General features: G+C 40.1%; 1 protein-coding gene across 2 annotated transcripts in view; it reads left to right on the top strand.

Annotated features, from left to right (window-relative positions):
• Positions 1-21,092, top strand: part of PIK3R4 (phosphoinositide-3-kinase regulatory subunit 4) — a 52,929-nt gene extending 31,837 nt beyond the window's left edge. For both annotated transcript variants that reach the window (XM_073678076.1, XM_073678077.1), the window contains exons 10-20: positions 254-455; positions 1,985-2,169; positions 2,953-3,169; positions 5,084-5,249; positions 7,197-7,361; positions 8,269-8,480; positions 9,820-9,966; positions 13,315-13,415; positions 14,709-14,797; positions 15,170-15,281; positions 20,582-21,092. In XM_073678076.1, the coding sequence (XP_073534177.1) occupies positions 254-455; positions 1,985-2,169; positions 2,953-3,169; positions 5,084-5,249; positions 7,197-7,361; positions 8,269-8,480; positions 9,820-9,966; positions 13,315-13,415; positions 14,709-14,797; positions 15,170-15,281; positions 20,582-20,752 (1,767 nt within the window). In that variant the 3' untranslated portion in view covers positions 20,753-21,092. The remainder of the gene's footprint in view (positions 1-253; positions 456-1,984; positions 2,170-2,952; positions 3,170-5,083; positions 5,250-7,196; positions 7,362-8,268; positions 8,481-9,819; positions 9,967-13,314; positions 13,416-14,708; positions 14,798-15,169; positions 15,282-20,581) is intronic.
• Positions 21,093-22,405: the final 1,313 nt, after the last annotated feature.

Genomic DNA, 22,405 nt, shown 5'->3' with positions numbered 1-22,405 from the left:
GCACTGAGCACCTGTACTTTGAACAGTCATTCTGTGCTGACACACGCGTTAAAGAATAGAGCTAAAAACTGATAGTGCAAACATTTTGCCACTTAATACTGTAAAAATAGTATTCAATATCTATTATACAGTGTGAGACTCAGGGAAACAATGGGTGGAGTTGATGTAAGGTATAAGCCTTGGATTATGACAGACATACTCGTAATGCAACCCTTCTATCACAACAATAATTTCTGTTTTATTATTCAATTAGGGAATGACGGAAGACGAAGAAGATAAGCTTTTGGCACTTAAGGATTTTATGTTAAAGTCAAACAAAGCCAAGGCAAATGTAGCTGATCAAAGTCACATTCATGAGAGTTCATTAAAAGGAGTGATTGACCTACAGGCTTTAGGTATATGTGGACGACAATCTGATCTCGTGAAAGCAAAGCTGGACACAGAAGATAAGCGGCGTAAGTTCCAAGACCGAGGATCTAAATATGACCCCCTTCCAGCCATCGTTTCATATTCCATTACTGCTTCTCTTGTGATTTGTGAATGCTGTTACACAGTTCAGTATACTACAATGACACTTGCCACTGCAGTATTGTGATCACCAGGTGCCAAGTAGCTGCTCGATCTCCTGGTCTTAGCTGTGCATCTCAGCAGGCTTTATTTTGCATGTAACTGGCCCTAATATATCACATGTTACAATGCCCAATAAATACTTTGAAGACAAAAAAACATAAAACTATTAAACAAATGCCATTGCTAGCACAAGCCACATCTTCTGAAACAACTGAAAACTATAAAACTATATATATCCCACATATAAGAATGATAGAAAGGGGGACACCGTTTAAAAATGTGCATAAGTGGTGCTTTATTCTTTTAGAAAATCAGCAGGGCGGAGATGACAGGCACACAAACAAAGCATAACATGAAGCCTGTGTATCACAAAAAAACCCCCCTGAAATTATTGGAATAAGTGACTAAAGGGAATAGGTCACCAGGTTTTTTGCAACCTGATCTGAGAGCAGCATAATGTAGGGAAAGAGACCCTTATTCCAGTGATGTCACTTACTGAGTGGCTTGCTGTAATTTTTATAAAATCCCTATTTTATCTGCTACAGATCTATCTGATCTCTGAATGCTTGGCTATGTATATCCCGCCCACACTTCTGATTGGAAGATTTCTGGGTGCACTGTGCTTGGGCAGAAAGCTGCCAATCAGTGGTGGGGGCTGCGTTACACAGAGCAGGACTACATGGTACATCACTGGAATCGGGGTCCCAGATTATATTGCCAAAAACCTGCTTACAGATTCTCTTTAAAAACTTTTTCAAAGACTGGAAGACTTGCGTCAGAATAAAAGATTATTTCCATGTATTTGAGGTATGTAGATGATGTGACCTCTTACTGATGTAGTAGTTCTTGTTCAGTGATTACAACTAAAGGTGCATTTAAAGCAGCAGATGCAAGGCATTAGCGACTCCTTTTCAGCAACATGTAAGTTGGTCATTTAGTAGTCTGTATAGACAGGCAGACCGCACTTACGGTGCACCCAGAACAAGTAATATTGGATTGTTCAGGGTGCATAGGCTGCCATTGTTCTCGGCAGCACAGCTTCTCTTTACACAGGATGATGCCCAGCTGAGAACAGTGATATTTAAGTAAACCGAAAGATCACTTTGCTCGTTCGTAGCACGACTGGCAGCCCGTTCATACTCCACGATTATGAGTTGTTGTTTTTTTGTAGCACTGTATGTTCCCGATTATCATGCAATGTATATGCACCTTAGCAATGCGAATCCCTTAGAATATATCTTTCTTATGTTGAGATGTAGCATTACTTTTCTTTATATTCTATTTGTAAATTGTGATTAGACTATTACAGTAAAGAGACATTTAGGATTTAAATAAATGTTAATTTCAGACCTCACCTTTTAAGTTCTACTTTGAGTTTATTCTGAAATAATTTCCTTTACCCTTTACACTGTAGCACGGAAGCACGTGAAGCAAGATTCCAACGTGAATGAGGAGTGGAAGAGCATGTTTGGTGCAATGGAGCCGGCAAATATAGCCCAGACGGCACCGAAAACTCTGCCTCCTGCTGACCAGGAAGCAACTAAGCCTCGCTCAGACTCTTCTGCTGCCGCTAACCCCCCTCTGTCCTCCTCACCACAGGTACTTCTGAGCTCATGGATTGATTGAAAAGGCATCAATTGAATGAATCCTAGTAACATTGCTTTTTTACATTAAAAAAAAAAGTACTCCCCAACACTCCTGTAATATACTTGGGCCTTTCAGTGATGGATCAGCAATCTATTAGTCTCATTAGTCAAATATACAACAGCTATAACTATCAATAAACTTAATATAATATTGGGGTGTTGACAATGAAGTAACAGATCATTCATTCTACTCGGTCTTTCCTTTTTTGATACTACGATTACAATTTACCTTGGCATCCATGCTGTGAAGACTAAGATATCGGCCACCACCCACTGTATGTAAGTGACCGTCAAAGGGTTTTTTGACTACTGGATGGACCTTTTATTAATGCAAAAGAAAAAGTATCTTTGCCTCCTGTACTGACTCTGTTGCTCCGTTCTCATCTCTGTATCACCCTTCAGTCTCCTGACACAAACTGTCATGTGACCACTGCAGCCACGGGACATTGTCAGGAGACCGGCGGGGTACACTAGAACAAGCCAAAGCCGGTCTGGGAAATAGTAAATTAGCAATTTTGTTTCTTTACTTTCATGCAGCACCCTGAGGCCTTTGAGATTTTTTTTTGGTAGTGGACAACGCTTAACAAACTCCTTCCTTTTGATGTAATACTACAATGTGGGTTGGGAATTTTAAGGACTATCATTCATATATTATACTTACAAAGTTAAAATCATTCCACATTGAACTTTAATTTTACCAAAACTCTAAGCTGATGTTCTGTTTCTTCTGTCCTAGACATCCGAGGCAGTAGGAAACCAATCAAAGAAACCCACAGTGCCGATACACACCAACAACAGCGCCGCTCAGCCTGCAGCTTTACAGATCCGCATGACTACATGTAAGAGTGAACTTCAGCAGCTCATCCAACAGAAGCGAGAGCAGTGCAATGCCGAGAGGCTGGTAAAGTACATGATGGAGAATGCTGAATGGGAGAGTAAGCCACCACCAACAGGTATATACATGATATGGCCGGAAAATTGTACTGTATTCAACTGACAAGTCTAAGAACCGAATAAATTGTCAATGACCATAAGCATACATTGGTGTGTACTACTCAAGTGGCTATACTTGGACTATGCATTTATAGTTTTGTTGGTTTTAGCAGTTATGGATGGAATGATTTAATTCTAGAAATATAGGGGAGAGTGGGTTTGGGGTGGCTTTTTTCCCCCATTTATTTCACCGTACAAAATTCAAAACCATTTTACTTTATAACGCTTATACCATGGCTGAGAGATCACACATAAGAAAAAAAACAAAAAAATTCATCCTGCCTCTATTAATCAATGTAACAATTTTGTCCCAATATTTTTTTTTTTACTTTTTATCTTCTGCTTTCTATCATTACCTTCTGAGCTGTATTTTGTTGCATATTGCCTTATTAAAAATTCAGGAGATTTCAACTTTTGTCTTGTCAAAGGTCAAACCTTTTGTTAAGATCCACAACATAAATTGCCACAAAATCCACAGTGCCGATCACATTTAACTGCAATGCAAGGACGACATTTCATGTAATCTATTCTACAATTATGGTACATCCGTATAGAAATCCAGCAGTCTGAATACACCCTTAAAGAGATTGCCATGGTAAACTCAAACTGTGGGTAGAATTACCTGTGATTGGCAACCCCTCTTTTGAGTGTATGTTCACATAGGGTGGATCCGCTGCAGATCTTCTGTTCAGATTTATGGGCTGAAAGTCCACAGCGTATTCTCTGCAAAGTCGATGAGATTTTACCAAACCTCAACCACTTGCAAAAAAGTGAAAAAAAAAAAAAAAAATCCAATGCAGAAATGTACTTGCTGTGTGGGATTTAAATAGTGTCCATTTATGCTATTGATTTTCACCACTAACCCCACCCCCCCACCCCTTTTGCAATGCAGGGGGTTAAATCTGCATTTTGTACATGCAGATTTTGATAATTATTTGCCACAGATGAAAATTTGCAACATAACTTTACAAGCTGCGCATCTAAAATTCATAGTTGGAAAATTGTAATTACTCGTGAATTTACTCCAAGTCTAAAATGACCATAAAGATTGGAATTGTCGCTTCTTGCTCCAGTTGTCCTGCCTGTTATCCTCGATGACAGTAAGTTCAAGTGTGTGGACTGCTAAGTGGTGACAGTCTATACCACAGTAATGTTTGACTGCACTTTTGGAGTTTGTTGCTTGGGTTAAATGGGCACTATACTTTTACCAAACTTGCATAAAACAATACTACAGGTCACTTTAAAACGTTGATATCTGAGCAATGTGCTTATTTCTCCACTGATGAGCCACTTTCCCTGCCTCCCGAAAAAAACCCAGCTCAAATATGTCTTGCTCAAGACAAGATTGACTGTTTGATGTGTCAGGTTACACAGCACATTAACATCTATGGAGAGGGCAAAAAGGAGAAGCGCCAGATATGCAACTTTGTAGCATGTATATTGGCTTATGACAGAGCTGGATTCATAGCTACACTGCTCAGTACTGCTGTGTATTCTCCTATGTGCCTCTGTATGTGTGTTGTGTGGTGTATGGGAGATATCATAGCGGCTAGTCTCCTCTCACTAGCTTAGAATCAATTGCAAGCACTACAGCCTGCAGAGGGGAACACTGGTGAAGAATGCAGGATACAAGTCATTAATGGCCAAAAATTGTGTTATTCCTTTTGTACACCCAGATTGTAGATTACTCTGAAAACTTACTTGAAAGTATAGTTATTTAATATTTTGGCAAGGATTGTTCCTGTAACCTCACAGGGCTGTTCTGAGTGGCATCAGATAGATGATACTGTATTTTTGCCTTTTCACCAAGTGCTCAGCATTGTCCAATATTTGTTAAATATTCTAGTTCTTTACACAGTTTGTTTTTTTCCTAGGATGGCACCCAAAAGGCTTGCTGGTGGCTCACTTACATGAACATTGTGGCCCAATAAACAGAATCCGTGTCTCTGATGAACATTCAGTTTTTGCTACTTGCGCAGATGACGGAACAGTAAAAATCTGGAATAGTGCGAAAATGGAAGGAAAAACCAGTACAACAAGGTATAACAAATAGTGTCCAGATAATAATTGTTTTATAACTGTTTTTTTTGCAAAGTAAGCCGTTTTATTAACCTTTTCAGTACTAAGCCTAAGCAAAGGACCAGAGGAATTTTTCTTTTTCTCATTGCCGCATTCAGAGAGCCATACTTTATTATTCCATACACATAGCTTGATAGGAGCTAGATTTTTGTGTGGGATGAGTTGTTTTCTATAGTGACCCCTTTTTTCTCCAGTAATAATAAAAAAACAAAAAAACAAAAACGTAATTCAAGCTTTTTTTTTTTTCTAATATGTATTTTCCAACATAAATAAGGTGTTACCTTAATTCTATTTGTCAGTACAATTATGGCAATACCAAATATGTATACTCTATTATTTACTACTGTTTCACAATAATAGAAATGAATTTAATAAAGAGGCAAGTGTTTTTTTTTTTTTCTTTGCACTTTTTCCATTTTTATTTTTATTTTTTAGGGTTGTTTTTCCACTAAATTTATCATCTTAAATCATGATAGGTGGTGAATGTATGGTATTTGGGGATTCAAGTTTTGTGAACCCTGCAGAGCCCCAAATCTGAGTTTGCAAAGTCCCCCAGTCTACATTAACCAGTGGTGCACTGCTCGACTAATTTTTATGTGCCAAAGATAGCCGTGCCATCAACTCCATAAGAATGAATAGAGCAGGGTTTTCAAGCTTGTGCACCACCACTCAATTTAACTTTTGAGATCTCTATTCTTGGGATCAGAAAGGGGGCCCAACAGTCAGTTCCCCCTTTCTGATGGCTGATTAACGGACCCAACGGATTGCTGCTGGATCTGTTCTAACTAATCACTACTGGACATGTGAACATAGCGTTACTTGTATAATACTAAAGCATTATTACCTGTCAGTAACCAACTGACAATTTGCTAGGCCATTCCTTTTGTTTGCCATTGAACTCTGCAAATAAAGGGTTTGCAGCGAGATGTCGGCTGTATATTACAGCTTGCTCCCTCTTCAGATGGAGTAGCACAGTTCTTGTGCCTGTAATCACAATGACGTAGCAGAACGTCTGTATACAGAAACCCACTGCTAAAATGTATGAACAGATACATGCATATGCAGGAAGAGGTTAAAGACTTTATCATAAACACTGCATTTTACATCAGCCATACTAGCCAAAACTAGTACAAGTGGAGATGTCGGCCATATCTATTTAAGAATAATAATTTTTTAGAGGACCTTTTGGAGCATTAAAGGGGTTGTCCCAAAAATAAAGTACATTTTTTAATCAATAGATATTAAAAAAAATAAAATAAATATTGCTGTGCTGAGATAATCTTATAAATGTTTCCCTGCGGTGTACTGTGTAATGTCTGTCTGGTCATGCAGGAGCATGGTCTGATCATACCACATCTCCTGGGTAGGTGAGGACGCAAAAGAGTATTATACAGGCAGGACAGCATGGGATCACATGCGGATTGTTTCTTCCTCCTCTGCCCAGGAGCTGTGGTATGATCAGACCATGTTCCTGCGCGGTCAGACACAGCCATTACACAGTACACAGCAGGGGCACATTTATAAGATGATCTCGGCACCGGATGATTTTTTTTTAACCCATCCAAATGTGTAACTTATGTTTATTCCAAGATCTATTGATTAAAATGTACTTTGTTTGTTGGATAAACCCCTTTTAAGGCCTTATTTATTGTACATGTAATCTAGCCTTTGAAATTCCCCCAGCTCATACCTGCTGGTGACAAGAGACCCATTGAGCTTGTTTTACACCTGCACATATTGGGAGGCACATGAGAAAAATGCATATAGTTCTGAGTGTGTAATAAATTTTTAATGCTACAAGATATTGGGATGATCCTCCCTGCGTTACTCCACTGCTCCTGTGTATTTATGTCTTGCGGTTATGTCACTGACTCCGTTGCGGAATTGCATTCTTATTTTGTGATTTAGATCCATAGTGACTTATTCTCGCATCGGTGGAAATATTAAAACTGTGACATTTTGCCAAGGATCACAGTACGTAGCCGTGGCTTCAGACAATGGCCACATACAACTTCTTGCTATTGAAGCTTCTAAACCACCTAAGTCGCCAAAAGTTCACACAATACAAAGCAGGTATGTTCTATTTGCATTCTGTTTTATAGGGAAGCCATCTTTAGAAAGTGACCTATGATTTAAATCAGTTTTTTTGTGATAAATGTAAACTAAAAAAAAAATAGGCATAATTTTTTTATCAAATCATGGCTTTTATTTAAAAAAAAAGTAGCAATTTTTCTGGTTTTACTCTGGCCACTTGCACTGTTCTTTCAAGAAGAGTTTACAGTAGTTGCCTTATCAGCAGAGGCAGGATTAACATGACAGGTAACTGCTCTACACACAGCTTATGACACAAGATCCATAAATCACAATAGACGATTGCACAGCTGACCCCGTTTTCGCTCCCTTCATGCGCTCATTAGTTGCTTCAATAAAAATGATGGGGTCAGAGGTTGTTCTTTGTGGCTAATGTGCATGTATTGTTTCCTAAAACAAAAAATTTAGAGTTTAAAAAAGCTGCACTGGTGAGTGTGAAAATGGAAAATGTCTTAATTTGTGATATCATTAAAGAATGTGATATGGGGAAGAGGTGGAAACTGTACAAAATTTTTAAAAGTGCATTAAACTAAAAACCCCGATTTAAGCAATAGGTGATCTTGTGATGGTGGCTTCCCTTTAAGAAAAATATCTAGCAAAATCAGTGCACACAGATGGATCTGTAACTTTCTTTAGTCCCTGTAGAGTTGCTGTTGTCAATGAATTCTCTACTTCAGCAAGTAAGTGCAGCTTAAAAGTATTTAGTTTTAGACAAAAAATAAGATTATGGATACATTTGATATACATTGGGCTATTACACTGAGCTGGCCTGTACATTGGCTTACAGGAAAAAAAAAGCATGTGATACATGAAACCTACTTTTTGTAAACCATCATACCGTTGACATTTATTTATACCTTCACTTCATAATTCCCATTTTTGTTTCTAGATTTTTGGATCCACTAGAAGAGGGATGTGTAATAGATATACACCAGTTCAACTCTGGATCCCAGTCTGTACTGGCTTACGCCACAGTCAATGGATCTCTCGTTGGGTGGGATCTGAGATCTTCTAGTAATGCTTGGGCATTAAAACATGATTTGCGATTAGGGCTAATAACCTCATTTGCAGTGGATATCCACCAGTGCTGGCTGTGTATTGGTAAGTTTCCTTTAAAGCCTATATGTGCTCTCACCTGAGCGAAAAAAAAAAAAGCAATGCTGCAATATAGGAACAGATCATGGTTAAAAATAGTTTCAGGTGCTACATTGGGTTACAAAAAAAAAGCATGGGTGTACACTGCTGGCACGAAGTATCACAAAGAGAAGTCTGCCCCTCCTCAGCAGCCTACACCCACCTGCTGGAACTAAGAGTGATCTGAAACTAATCCTGAATCTCTATTGTTGTAACCTAATCCTTTTTTGTTTTTTTCACTACTCTGCTTTATTTATTTTTATTTTTTACTGCTTTGTTTTTGAGAATCAAAGTGCACCTGAGGAGTTGGTAAGTGTGCTAGTGCAGTGCTGGTCAAGAGGGCAACAACCTGCAGAGGAATAGCACAGAGAACAGGACAACTCTCCTCTAGTTTCTCCCTCACCCCACTCCCCGTAAAACGTGCGATGGGGTGTTCTCTGTACTATTCCTTTGCAGGTCATTGCGCAATACTGAACTAGCATACTCACCTTCTCCTCCGGTATTATATGCACTACCCATGGGATTTTTCTATACTTATCCACACTATTCCTTAGATTTTTCTACTTTTTATATGTCTTTATTCAGTATTCCTTAATTGTCAGACTTCATCTTGCAGCTAGCCACTTGGACTTTTCTCTAATAGGCGCTGTTATGTCACTTGGCATTTCTTAAGCTTTGATGTGCTGCTTAAACACCTTATTTAATTGTTTACGTCTTGGATTTACTTCTGGGTCTTTAACTACCAGTAGATATTTTTTGCCACCTATTTCAGCCTTCTTACTTTCCCAGTTCCATGCCTTGGCTTTTTTATCCTTTTATAGTGCATTTACATCTGATACCTGATTGAACAAAGTTGTGCTATTATTTCTTTATTTACTTTTTTGTCTGCTTTAAAAATAACATTGCAGTTCATTGGGGCGCTTTCCCGTTGAATAGTATCTGTGCGTTCAGTATTTTTATTTGCTTTTACAGGTGTATGTTACTTAATCAATCAAGAGTCCCTTTTATTATGTGGCCTCTATACTCCTCCAATTTTTATAGGTTTTGTTACCTTAAAAAGTAGGACACACAGAATTCTGCCCAAAAAGTTCAACACAATCCTTTATCTTTATCTCAGCGAAAGAAAAAGGCTTCCAGGGTCTGCGTTGTATGATGCATTAAGGGGTTAATAATCCACTTTGAGATGCAATTAATGGGGATTTAGATTTCTCTCTCCAATCCTCTGATTTGGATGACTGATTTTAGTTCACTACTGAATCAAAAAATGTTTGCTCTTTATGGTTATTTTTCTGAATCTTTCTATTAGGAACCAGCAGTGGAACTATGGCCTGCTGGGACATGAGGTTCCAGTTGCCAATATCCAGCCATACTCACCCAGCTCGAGCAAGAATTCGTCGTCTGCTGATGCATCCCTTGAGCATGCATGCGATGTATCAGTCTTGGGTTATAGCTGGTAAGTGATTTCAATATTATTAAAGGGGTTGTGTGGTCTAAGAATAACTCTGCCGTCCCTCTGACTGCAGATGGCTGAATCGTGACAGTGTGCGATGTACACACTGTCACTATTCGCCTTTACCCCTTGTGCGCTTTGGCGATTTGCTTACTTGCGGTCACGTGTCAAGCTCTTGTGCTTCTCAATTCTCTTATATTGAGAGATGCTGGATGAGACTAGTTTGCACATGACAGCAAGTATGCATACATGCCCACCCAATCACACAGGGGAATATAGGGAAATCACTCTTAAGACTTGTGTAGACGAATTTAGTTTCTGTGTGGGTGTGATCCGTCAAAGCCTCACATAGCACTTGGTCCAATGCTATTCAAGGAATCTCTGCACATATCTTTTTTTTTTTTGCCCTCGGACCACGTGGCGTGACCTGCTGTCCAATCAAATAAATGACCCTGTAATGCATGGACGAGCCGGGTTTGTCAGAGAAGGGACCCCACTGAGATGTCCATATGCACTATTCACATAAGGCAACCTCTTTAACAAGTAAATATGTTTACTTACAGATGGCGACACATTATTTAGCATTTTCCTAAATAACTGTGGCATAATAGAAAACACCCATCAAAGACACAATTATATTTTTCCTAACATGTAGCATCCAGAAAAATAATCAATCATTGGCAAGTGTCACTAGCTATTCATCATCTGTGTCATACAGCTACATGACCAAATATGTGGTGATTACCAGCTTTAATTCCTATCTGATTATAAAGATCAGTCATCTGTTAGTTTATCTGTGTAATTGCATTCTTGCCTTTCAGCAAAGGTCTAATGTTAATGCCAAATAGGCGTGTTTTTACAAAATCGCTTGGCTTCTGTGTGTTTCAGTTGCATGCTGTAAAATGCACTAAGTAGCTCCTGTTAATCTGAAATAAATTCTCTGGCGTTCATGCTTTTTGATTTTTTTTTTTAATTTTCTGAATGCAGTCCGGCTTCTGTGCAAACCAAAGGTCAAATTACGAAATGTTGGAAGAGTTAAATTGAAATGCCTGTATGCAGTACTTCAGGTCCATGGTTGGATTTATAGCAAGGGTTTAAAGCAAATCCGTGAATGTTTATGGTTCAATTATTTTTTATTAAACCACATAATGAAAAGGATATCGCAATAAAACTGCATATATCAGTCTATACTGAGGGGATAAAACAAAACAAAAAGGCCATTAAAAAAAAAAAAGCAATAATAACACCTGATAGCGCTCAAGTATTGTGTATGGGCAGCAGGGTGGCGCAGTGGTTAGCACTGCAGCTTTGCAGCATTGGATCCTGGGTTCAAATCCCACCAAGGACATCATCTGCAAGGAGTTTGTATATTCTTTTCGTGTTTTGTGTGGGTTTCCTCCCACACTCCAAAAACATACTAATAGGAAGTATAGATTATTAGCCACCGTTGGGACAGTAATAATGTCTGTAAAGCGATGTGGATTATGTCTTGAGTGATGAAATCCTCTTTAAAGGGGTTGTCTGATCTAAAATGAGCAGTCTGCAGTGACTGTGAATCCCCCCAGTGTACGCACTGTGTCCTATGAGGATTTGCCGACGTCTGGTCCGTGAACGGCGGTGATGTATGAGATATGCATACTCCCGGGAAGACCCTCGTCTAGTGGGCGAGGCCTTGTGTAGAACGAGGCCGTGCCCTGTAGTCGGCCACTCACGCCAGATAGCTGCGTCACTAGACAGAGTTCTGCCTCGCTCTATACAAGTGTATGGTTCTGTCAGGGAGTATGTATAACTCATACATCCCCGCCATTCACGGCTCAAAGTGGCAAATCCTCGCAGTGCACAGTACGTACACTGGAGAGGATTGCGGGGTCCATAAGGGGAGGATTCACAGTCACTGCAGACTTATCAATTTAGACTGGTCAACCCCTTAAAGTCTTACACATCATATATTCACAATTTGAGCTGCAATTTATAGCATGACCTTGAGATATATAAGAAATATGAGGCTGTTGCTTTCAGAGTAGGAGACCTGGCTGTCTATATATCATGGTCCATACACAGAGGGTGATTTTTTTGGATGTATGAACTTGGCCCAAGGCAGAGTTTAGACAAGCATATGAAAAATTGGACATCTTTTCATCCGTATGGTCATCAGTTTATACATAAGCAGCTATAAATAATTTACAAGGCCAAATACAGTTTCCTGTAATTGCAGTGTATTCTCAAAAATCAGATGCAATATGGTAACTAATTTAAATTTTTTTCTATTGACTTAAATAGACAAGTCTCATCAGAAATGTGTAAGACTAGTACATGCTGTAACATGTAATCTCAACAGCCCCTTCAATAAAATTGATTAGTGTTTTGTACGTGTTGCATCCGATTTTAACATTATGAGCAGCACAGTGGCTCAGTGGTTAGCACTGCAGCTTTGCAGCACGGGGGTCCTGGGTTCAAATCCCACCAAGGACAACATGTGCAAGGAGTTTGTATGTTCTCCCTGTGTTTGTGTGGGTTTCCTCCGGGTTCTCTGGTTTCCTCCCACACTCCAAAGACATACTGATAGGGAATCTAGATTGTGAGCCCCGATGGGGACAGTGATTATAATGTCTGTAAAGTGCTGTGGAATACGATGGCACTATATAAGTGAGTAAGATGAATAAATTAAATTAAAACCCATCTCAACGACATATAATTTTGTCCAAACGAGCCCCAAGATTGAGTATTTCTGCAGCAAAAAGTGTTGGCAGGAAAAACTGTGCGTAAAATATGTACATTTTTGATGCATTTTTTTACCTGCTTGTTTTTTTTTCCCATTTGATTTTGGATGAAAAAACACAAAATTGACACGCTGCAGAGTTTGAACGCTTTTGTGGTTCAGATCTGTGAGGAGACAAAATAAGCCGTATGTGCATGAGATTTCCACGTTCTCATTCACTATGCTGCTACTGTAAAGCGCTGCTTTTCCCCCCGCGGTAACTCCTTCACATGTACATCGACATGCCTATAGACCTTCATCCTTGTGCTGTCCAGACACTTGTCCAGGTAGAAGATTCGACTTTTCCTTCTAGACTTGAATATTTTCTTTGCAAAAAATGTGATGAAGCCCTCTACATTCCCAGATGCCTTTTTGTTTTAATTTCGCATTTAAGAGAAACCTTTTTGATACAAGCCATATTCCACCTTTAGACGTATTCTTTCTTCAGTCTCGCACTTGTACTTTTCCCTCTCCTATCGCAGGCTCGTAATACACAGAGGAATTTGCCTTTATTGTGCTTCTTCTTATTGTTAGAGAATGTAGGGTTCTGTTTTGCGTGGGTTGAATGAAGCCTTGCCTCTCTTCTCCTCTAGCTGTTCAGGGCAATAATGAAGTGTCTATGTGGGACATGGAGACTGGAGATAGGAGATTCACTCTCTGGGCCAGCAATGCTCCTCCACTCTCAGAGCTGCAGGTATGGTTCTCTTTATCTATATTGTGGTACAGACTGTTACATCAGCAGAAATGTGTCAGTGTTAAATGTGTCGTTAAAGGGGCTGTTCTCTAACCCTTTTACTTTACGGAAGGCCTGAGTGTGCTCTAAAATGAATATAAACCACATAGTCTCCAACTGATCTATAGCTGTTTATCTGAACCGCTGTCTTGGCCTCATGCTGGTCTCTTCACCTCTTTCGTGGTCGGCATGTGATCACTGTAGCCGATCTGTGGGTGCAGTCATATATATAAAATTATAGTGAGGGAGCCCAGCACATAATGCATTTAAAGTGGGCCGTATTTCACTAACTTCTCATAATGTTGTTCCATCCTATTTTCTTATGCCTTTTCTCCAGTGATTCTTGCAGAGACTTTAAAGAATCTCATTCCTCGTGGTCCCGTGTAATTTAGACCACTCGCCAGGACTATTTGAACTGTCAGGACTGCCACATTGATGTGTTGCCTCAGCCTTGTGCTTTAAAGGGCCCAATACATATTAGACTAGATTCTGGCGAAGTCATTGGAATTTGTCCTCTTGACTCTGCCCGAACAGATGATGTCAAGTGACAGAAGGATTCAGCATGTCCGATTTCTAGCAATCCTTTTGTTTTCCTTGGAGATGAGACTGGAGGAGGACAGATGTTAGACAGTGGCTCTCTCATTAAGAATGTAGGAGCGCCAGGACAAACTGAGGGTTCCTGTTCAGAGAAGGTGCTGAGGAGATATCTGGTGGCTGAACCATCTAATGTGTATGGGCACCTTTAATCTCTACTGAATTTAGAAGATACATGACTGATCCTTTATGCGCTAGCATAGAGTTTGTGAGGTGAAGCTCGGGCATTGCCTTGTTCTGGTTGGTGAGGCTCCTGCAGAAGAAATTTAAGAAAACCCTTGCCATATTATGTACACATGTAGACTTAGACCTCTATTCACTGTGAAGTCAAGGCCTCATCTCGTATATGACATGATTCAATCACTTGAATAGAGCTGTGACTGTCAGCGCTCGGGCCTCCTCAATTTTGGGATTGTTGGAAGTCTTAGCAGGCAGTCCTCCACCATTTGTAAAGTGGTGAAATATCATAGCAATATGCCATACCTTTCTGTGATGGGAATAATCCTAAAATACAAATACAGTGGGGTACAATCGAATAAATCGCCTATGATCATTCTCTTCATTATATCCATTTTTTTATTCTATTCCCGCGGTGTATGCATTGTTCTATAGTTTTACTGTAAACTAATTTTATAATGTCTTATTTTTTTCCTTTTACAGCCTTCACCACACAGTGTTAATGGAATTTACTGCAGTCCAGCAGATGGCAACCCCATATTATTGACTGCGGGGTCTGATATGAAAATAAGGTATGTTTTTTGTAGATAGTCATTTTTAACCATTAAACAATATTGGTTAATGACATTTATATTGATGGGGGAGCTGTGGTGTTCTGGGGTCCAGATGTGTTGTGTATAAATTTCCTAATATGCTGTCACTATTGGCATAGCCTCCTTCAGCAGCTAAAGCATCCAAACATTGCACTGCCAGGGTTTAGTACATCATATACACTGATGCTGTAGTCAGAGTACTTTAACAAATTGTACTGATCATATACTGAGCAAATACTATATTCAGTTTCCTACAATCACAATACTGATTAATGTTTCTTCATGTACTTTAGACTTTGTAATACTGATCTATGTTTCATACTTCTTTTTTTTTAAACGCTTTATTTTTAGATTTTGGAACCTGGCCTGTCCAAAGAGATCATATATAATCGCAGGAGGCAATAACACTCAGCCGCCTGTGTCTTATTTCAGCAAGATTATAGAGGGCACAGAAGTGGTCCAGGTAACGTCATTTCCTCGTAACATCCAATGTTGTGGGATTTGAAGTGACAGACAATAGAATTAAAATCTAGATGATAACTTCAGCACATTACATGGTAACTTTCACTTCCTTTTTAGACAAGGTTTAAATATTAACAAGCATGTTTTAGGCTGTGTGCCCACGATGCGTATTTCATGCGTTTTTGGTGCGGAAATTTCCGCAGCGTAAACACATGATAAACGCATGGTAAGCCTTCTGCCATGGTCCCCTATGCAATTCCGCACTTTCAATGCCCATAATGCGCATTTTTCCGCAGCGTTTATGCTGCGCTCAAAAATCCACAGCATGTCCATTAATTTTGCGGAAGCACAGCGTAATCGCCGCCATTGACTTGCATTAGAACGCGCCAATTCCGCAAGACTGCATTTGTACTTGCGTAATTGGCGCGTTCTAATGTGCGTATGGTACCCGGGTGTGGAGGACAGGAGGCTCTCCTCCACACCCAGGTACCATAGAAACTGTAAAAAGAAGAATAAAATAAAAAATAAAGATTATATTCACCTTCTGGCGGCCCGCGCTACGCTCCTTCTACTTTGCCGGCACATCGCGTTGGACTGTAGGACCTGCGGTGACGTCAGTCATGTGATGGTAGGTCCTTCAGTACAGGGCATCGCTATATCCCGGCAGCCAGGAACAAGCACAGCAGCACATCCCGAGCCATCGGAAGGTAAGTATCATTTATTTTTTTTATTTTTAACCATTCTAAGGTCACACTATATAAATCCATGCTGGTTGCATGGATTTATATAGTGTGACCTAGTTGTCAAGCACTTTCAAAGTGATGTTAAAATCTCTTTGAAAGCGCTTGTCAATCCGCATGCGGAAACGCATGTGAATTCGCATGTATTACGCAGGAAAAACGCATGTACAATCCGAATGCGTTTTTTCTGCCAGGGAGATGCAGAAATTTTCTGCTTCATTTCTGCATCATGGGCACATAGCCTTAATGCTTTAGTGTAGGTCCTAAAGAGGAACTTTCATGGCTTTTGGCTTCTTAAACTGTCTAACTCTTCAAAAAGGGGCTGAAGAGCGGAATAAAACATTTTTTTTTCTCCTCTGTAGAGAGATTGGCTTCTAAAGTTTAGATTGACTATTGTGCTAATTTACCCTTCAACCAAGTAGACTCTAGCAGAGAGTCTTCGCTGGGAGCTGTTACTTTGCTCCTTTTGATGTTGCCCAATCATAAGGAGGCTTCGTCATACAATGGAGGAGACGCAAACGTCCCTCAAGCAAGTTTATCTATGCTTTCTCATTGTGATCTAGTATGACTGATGTCTGTCCTTACCATGGTGAGATCTCTCTGTCAGTACTTACTGCTATTACCCCTCTGGGTGGAGAGCTGCACGGCAATGTCATTACATACCGTCACAAACAATCCTCTGAATTCATCACAGGTATCAGGAAATAATGTACCGATATCTGGGGTAGATTCAGAGCAGTGTATGTGGCATACTGCTGCTCTTCTCTCCCAGTGCTGTATTGACATTCAGAATGTAACAACATGACAGCGCTAGAAGAGCTTCAGCCTATTGCATGCAATGCTCTGGATCTATCCCAGATTTCAGGTAATCATGCCCAGATATCTGGGAGAGATCCTAAACTGTGTATGTGGCACACTGCAGCTCCTCTCTCCCAGTTCTGTATTGATATCCCTAATGTAATGACATGACAGTGCTGGTAGAGGAGAGCTGCAGTTTGTCACATGCACTGCTGTGGATGTATAACAGGTATCAGAGCATTATTCTGGCTCTATCCCAGGTATATAATGACATTACAGTATGTAACTACATGACAGTGCAGCTCTCATCCTCTTCGTGCTGGGAGATCTTGGTGTGATCTTCCCTGTATGACACTGCTTTATTATGATTGGGTAATGTCAAATGGGGGAAAAATAGAAGAATCTCTGTTACCACCCCCTTGATTAAAGGGGAAATTACCATATTAGGTGCCAATATATTTGCAACAGAGAAATAAGAAAAGGAAAACAACGTTCAATTAACTCTTCAGCCCGTTTTTGCACGTTAAACTGGACAACTCCTCATAAAAAATGTAATTGTCCTCTGAAACATAATCCCTGTTTGGCAAATGGGTTTATGCTACCTAATGCAGCATTATTCTCCTCACAGGACTCTATAGATGGCCATCGGCTATATACCGATTGCATTTTATCACAAGTGACATATTCTACCCCCAATTCATCATTGCTGGTTCTCCGCTTTCTGAAGTAATTTGCTCCTCCTCAGTGGCTTTAGCATCCATCTTATTCTCTAGATGTTTTGTACCACTTTTACTTATAATACTTATAATAGTATTTTTTTTTTTTTCTACCTCCTCCTCAACTTTCGGTATCCAGATGTTTTAGCATCAGATTCATGAAATTTGACTCTTGCCAATTACTTTTTTTTTGGTGCATCTTACTCCTGTTCCTGCCTGGAGTAAGATTTCTAGAGGAGGAGTCACTTTTTGTTGACTTTTCAAAGCATTTGCAACTTGTGGTGCTGAAGTCACAAAATTTCTTTAAAGACAAAAGTAAAGAGCATTTTTGAGTTTTCTTTGAATTCATAAAACACCACGTGGTTCAGAGACTTTGTTGCAAAAAAGTGCCAGAGATTACTATAAGGCATAACAAGAAGAGTGACTTCAATAAATCACAAATGACGAATCGGGCTCTGTTTTTTTTTTCCCAAAACTACTCAACCTGCTACCATTCTGCGCACTGTGGGCAGCATCTTAAGCCAGTCTTGTAGTGTTTCCTCTGGGAAGTTGTTATAGAGAAAAGTTTAATGTGTTTTACAGAAATACGATATCTAAACAATTCTGAAAAAAACACAATGAATAAAAAGATCAAAAGATCTTTTGCTCTTGGAATCCTAGGTGACAGTCATTTTACAAGGTCCATGACATCATGATGCTACTAGGCCTCATGTAACCTTATGACATGCATCATGCTGCAATGCCATGTTATTGCAGGGCCTAGCAAGTTCCAGAGACCCCCGGGTGCAGAAGTGAAGACTCGCTAACGCTGGACTGCGGCCAGGGGGCATTTGAAATTGCTCATGTCAAATATAAACCCCTAGAAGTAAATAAGGATGTCTGAATTAAAAATATTTTGTTTTTTCATATGTAGAACAGTGTTTCCCCACACAGGATTTCCTGGAACTTTAAAGGGACTCTGTCAGAACAGAATGACTGTTCAAACCAAGTCCCGCTGCTCGGTGCATCATGGCGATTCCAGTCATTTATATACATCTTTCCACCTGCATGTTTTTCCTCCACCCCCACCCCTCTCTGTAACAGCTCTGGCTTCCTAGACCTAGAGCAGGGAGGAGATGGTAAAAACAAAGCAGGTGTGAAGGTGTATTTAAATGATTGGCCCTGCCGTGAAGCACAAAGCTTGGTTTGAACAGTCATTCTGTGGAATCAGTCCCTTTTTTAAATGGAGTCTGTCAAACCAAAATGACTTTTCAAACCAAGCACAAGCAATTGGGGGACCCTTGATGTGGCCAAACAGTTCAGTGCACCTTTCCATCTACTTATTACACCTGCCTTGTCCTCCTCCTTCCTTGATTGAAAGTTCTGGAAGGGGGCAGAAATGGCTGGAAAACCAGTAGGTGGTCTGGTGCACTGAACTGCTCAGCCACGCCAAGGCTGCACCGAGCAACTGTGCCTGGTTCAAACTCACTTTCTTTTGACAGACTCTTCTTATTCAGAGTTTTCCAGAAGAGTTCATGGAACACCTCTATCACTTTTAGGTCTTGTTCGGATGTTGTTAAAAAAAAGTCCACAGCATATTGCAGCAGAGTAGATGAGCTTTTTACATCTTATCCACACACTGTGGGAAAAAATGGGCCGTAGGTATTGATTGACCTGCAGTCAAATTTTGCAAGATTAATGAATATATAACAGCATTCTAGAAATGACTTGAATTGAAAGTAAATAGAAACATTTTAAACTATTGAAACTTTTTAATTAACAGTTTACAAAAAAAGATGTACAATATTTCAATGTTCAGAGAATGTCATTGTGCAGCATCCCACTGGAGTGCAGTCACGGCCCTTCTCTGGAATGCTCACCACTTTTTACTAATCATTTAAACAATAGGATAGCTTAAAGTTTGCCTTGGGATTAAATGAAGTGTTCAGCATTTTTAAAAAAAACTTTTAGTGTTTCAGTTGTTACATGATCTATATAACAAATAATCCTATATATGGGTTAGACATGATCACCCTATTTGCAATTAGAGTTGAGCAAAATGATTCCCTGGCACCTCTGATTAGTAGGCATGATGTCACAGGGGCATACTAATCAGAAGAGACAGCGGGCATGCCTCAGGTAGAAGGTATGCAGGACTTTGGTTTAGTGGGCACAGGCTGAATCGTTTTGCTCAACCCTGTTTGCAACAGATTATGGGGACAGCTGCTCTCCATAATAGTGTATAGAAAGTAATCTATAAAGTGTGTGTGTGTCTCCTTTTAAGGGGCGTACAAATTAAATAAATCTTATCCCTTATTGATACAATTTTTAAACGGCACACTTGACCCTCTTTAGAAGGTCACTTAGGCTATGTTCACACATCATGTTTTTTTTTCGTCAATTTTCTGCAGCAAAACCTGATCGATCTTCAAGGGCATTTTGTTTAGGATTTTTCTTTCACTTTTGTTGCTTTTTTTTAATGCATTTTTCAGTTTTTTTATTCACCGTCCTTCTGTCTCTTTTTATGCATGTACATAAAGTTCCATGAAAAAAAAAAAGAACCCCATTCTATATTGGCATCAAAAACGTTGATACAAATTTTAATGCGTTTTTTCAGTGTTTGTTTTTTTCACCAACCATTACTTCCTACGGGTGAAAAAATGCTGAAAGAAGTGACCTGCTCTATTTTCCAAAAAACCATGCAAGGCACAAAATCCTGCACAAAAACAAAACCATGATGTGTGAACAGAGAATTCTGTTTTCTCATAGACATTGCTGGTACTGCAAAAGGCAGCTGAAAATTTGCATGAAAAACTACATTGAAAAAACCATGATGTGTGAACATAGTCTTAATGTTTCTGATAATGGTAGCCCACTGGCTCCAGGTGGTTGCCACTCCCTAGAATTTCTCGCTTATTCCACTATTTGCATATAGATTACTGTCACTCGTTCTTCACACTTTTTAATATTGTATTTTCATATTTCTTAATCCATTTTATCATGGACTATTTTCACAATGGTAAAAAAAAAATATTTCCAATTTTTTTTTTTTCCACCCTACTTTATAGGAAATTCAGTGCAAGCATACGACGGGGCCCAGTGAAGATGCCCCACGAAGAGGAGCGGAGTCCTTACCAGCAGGGCACCATGATATTATTACAGACATGGCCACCTTCCAAACCACACAAGGTTTTATAGTAACTGGATCCCGAGATGGCATTGTGAAAGTGTGGAAATGATAGCATCTTAAGACTGTAATCTCTGAAAGTACCACCATAGTGTTTGTCCACTAAGACTTTGCTTCTCATTACATTACAGAGCTGGAGGCTCTTTGATATAAGATGTAGAAGTCTGATATGAAAGCTCATATTATTATTTTTTTGGAAATGTTCTCTATTAATCTTGATATGCAAACAAATGTCTCATTCCCGGTGTACACCAACTGTAAATTGTGGATACATAATAGTTAAAATCTTTGTTAGTTTTATTTAGTGATTTAATAACCTGTTTACATATCCTAAGGTATGGATATTGCACTACTGTTCACATACTGCTAATAATAAAAAGGAAAAAAAACTATCTGCTGATCAAATTTATTTACTTTCAGACACCAGCATGTAACGTAGTCCAGATATCAACGATGAATCCTTTAGAAATGGCAAACGACCAGTGATTGAGGGGGATCAGTGGAAGCGAATTGTTGATTTATTTTCATGGCATCAGACTTAGATGCGATCCAGTGATATCCCTCGTTTAGCATGAATTTTCTATGTCACCGGAGCAAAAAAAAAAGTAGCCAATGCATGTACAAATGTAACTTAGAAGGCAGAGGTTAAAGCTGTAAAGTGTAGGCTACCATTCACCTTTCATAATTCAATCAAACCCATCAAAGATGGTGTCATGGCAGATAAGAATCAGATTGTCTAATTTCCAAAAATGATCCTTTTTGTTTTCCTAGTACGTAACGTACCACTAGCTGTGTCTAGCAGCAACTAAAGGCCCCGTCACACTAAGCGATGCAGCAGCGATCCCGACAACGATACGACAAGTCAGGGATCTTTGCTGCATCGCTAATACATCGCTGGTGAGCTGTCAAACAGGCAGGCTCACCAGCGATCAGGGGAGCAGCGATATCGTGGAAAGAATCGTTCCACGATGTCCTGCTCCCGTTACCAGCCTGCTGCTTAAGCAGGAGCAGGCTGGTAGCTATGGTAAACATCGGGTTACTAAGTGCGCGTGTGCCCCTAGTAACCCGCTGTTTACCATGGATACCACTCTGCTACGGTGCGCGGGAGGTTACCGTTCACCTTAGCAGAGTCGTATCCATGATAAACATCGGGTTACTAGGGGCATACGCGCACTTAGTGACCCGATGTTTATCATGGATACGACTCTAAGGTGAACGGTAGCCTCCGCGCACCGTAGCAGAGTGGTATCCATGGTAAACAGCGGGTTACTAAGTGCGCGCGTGCCCCTAGTAACCCGATGTTTACCATGGTTACCAGCCAGATCGTTGGTCCTGCTGGTCACACACAGCGATGTGTGCTGGCCAGCGGGAGGCCAACGACCAAAAAATGGTCCAGGACACTTTGCAGCGATCAACGACCTCACAGCAGAGTCCTGATCATTGCAAAGTGTCACACATAGCGACATCGCTGGTGAGTCACCAAAACCGTGACTCAGCAGCGATCTCGCTAGCGATATCGCTATGTGAGACGGGGCCTTAAAGCTGGCTGAACGATGCTATGGCTGATCGTTTGTCGATTGCCATCTCAGCCGACCCTCCCATACCCAGGCTCACTTGCAGGGTTGTGCACTGCTATGTTCCCAGTGAGAAAGCCACCGACTGACGTGTCGGCCTGCCACCGACTGACGTGTCGGCCTGCCACCGA

Source organism: Phyllobates terribilis, unplaced genomic scaffold (assembly GCF_046119375.1).
Source record: "Phyllobates terribilis strain yellow unplaced genomic scaffold, ASM4611937v1 Scaffold_4__5_contigs__length_816908805, whole genome shotgun sequence".
NCBI classification, from domain to species: Eukaryota; Metazoa; Chordata; class Amphibia; order Anura; family Dendrobatidae; genus Phyllobates; species Phyllobates terribilis.
Note: the sequence above shows the minus strand (reverse complement) of the source record. Positions and strands in the feature narration are given on the sequence as shown.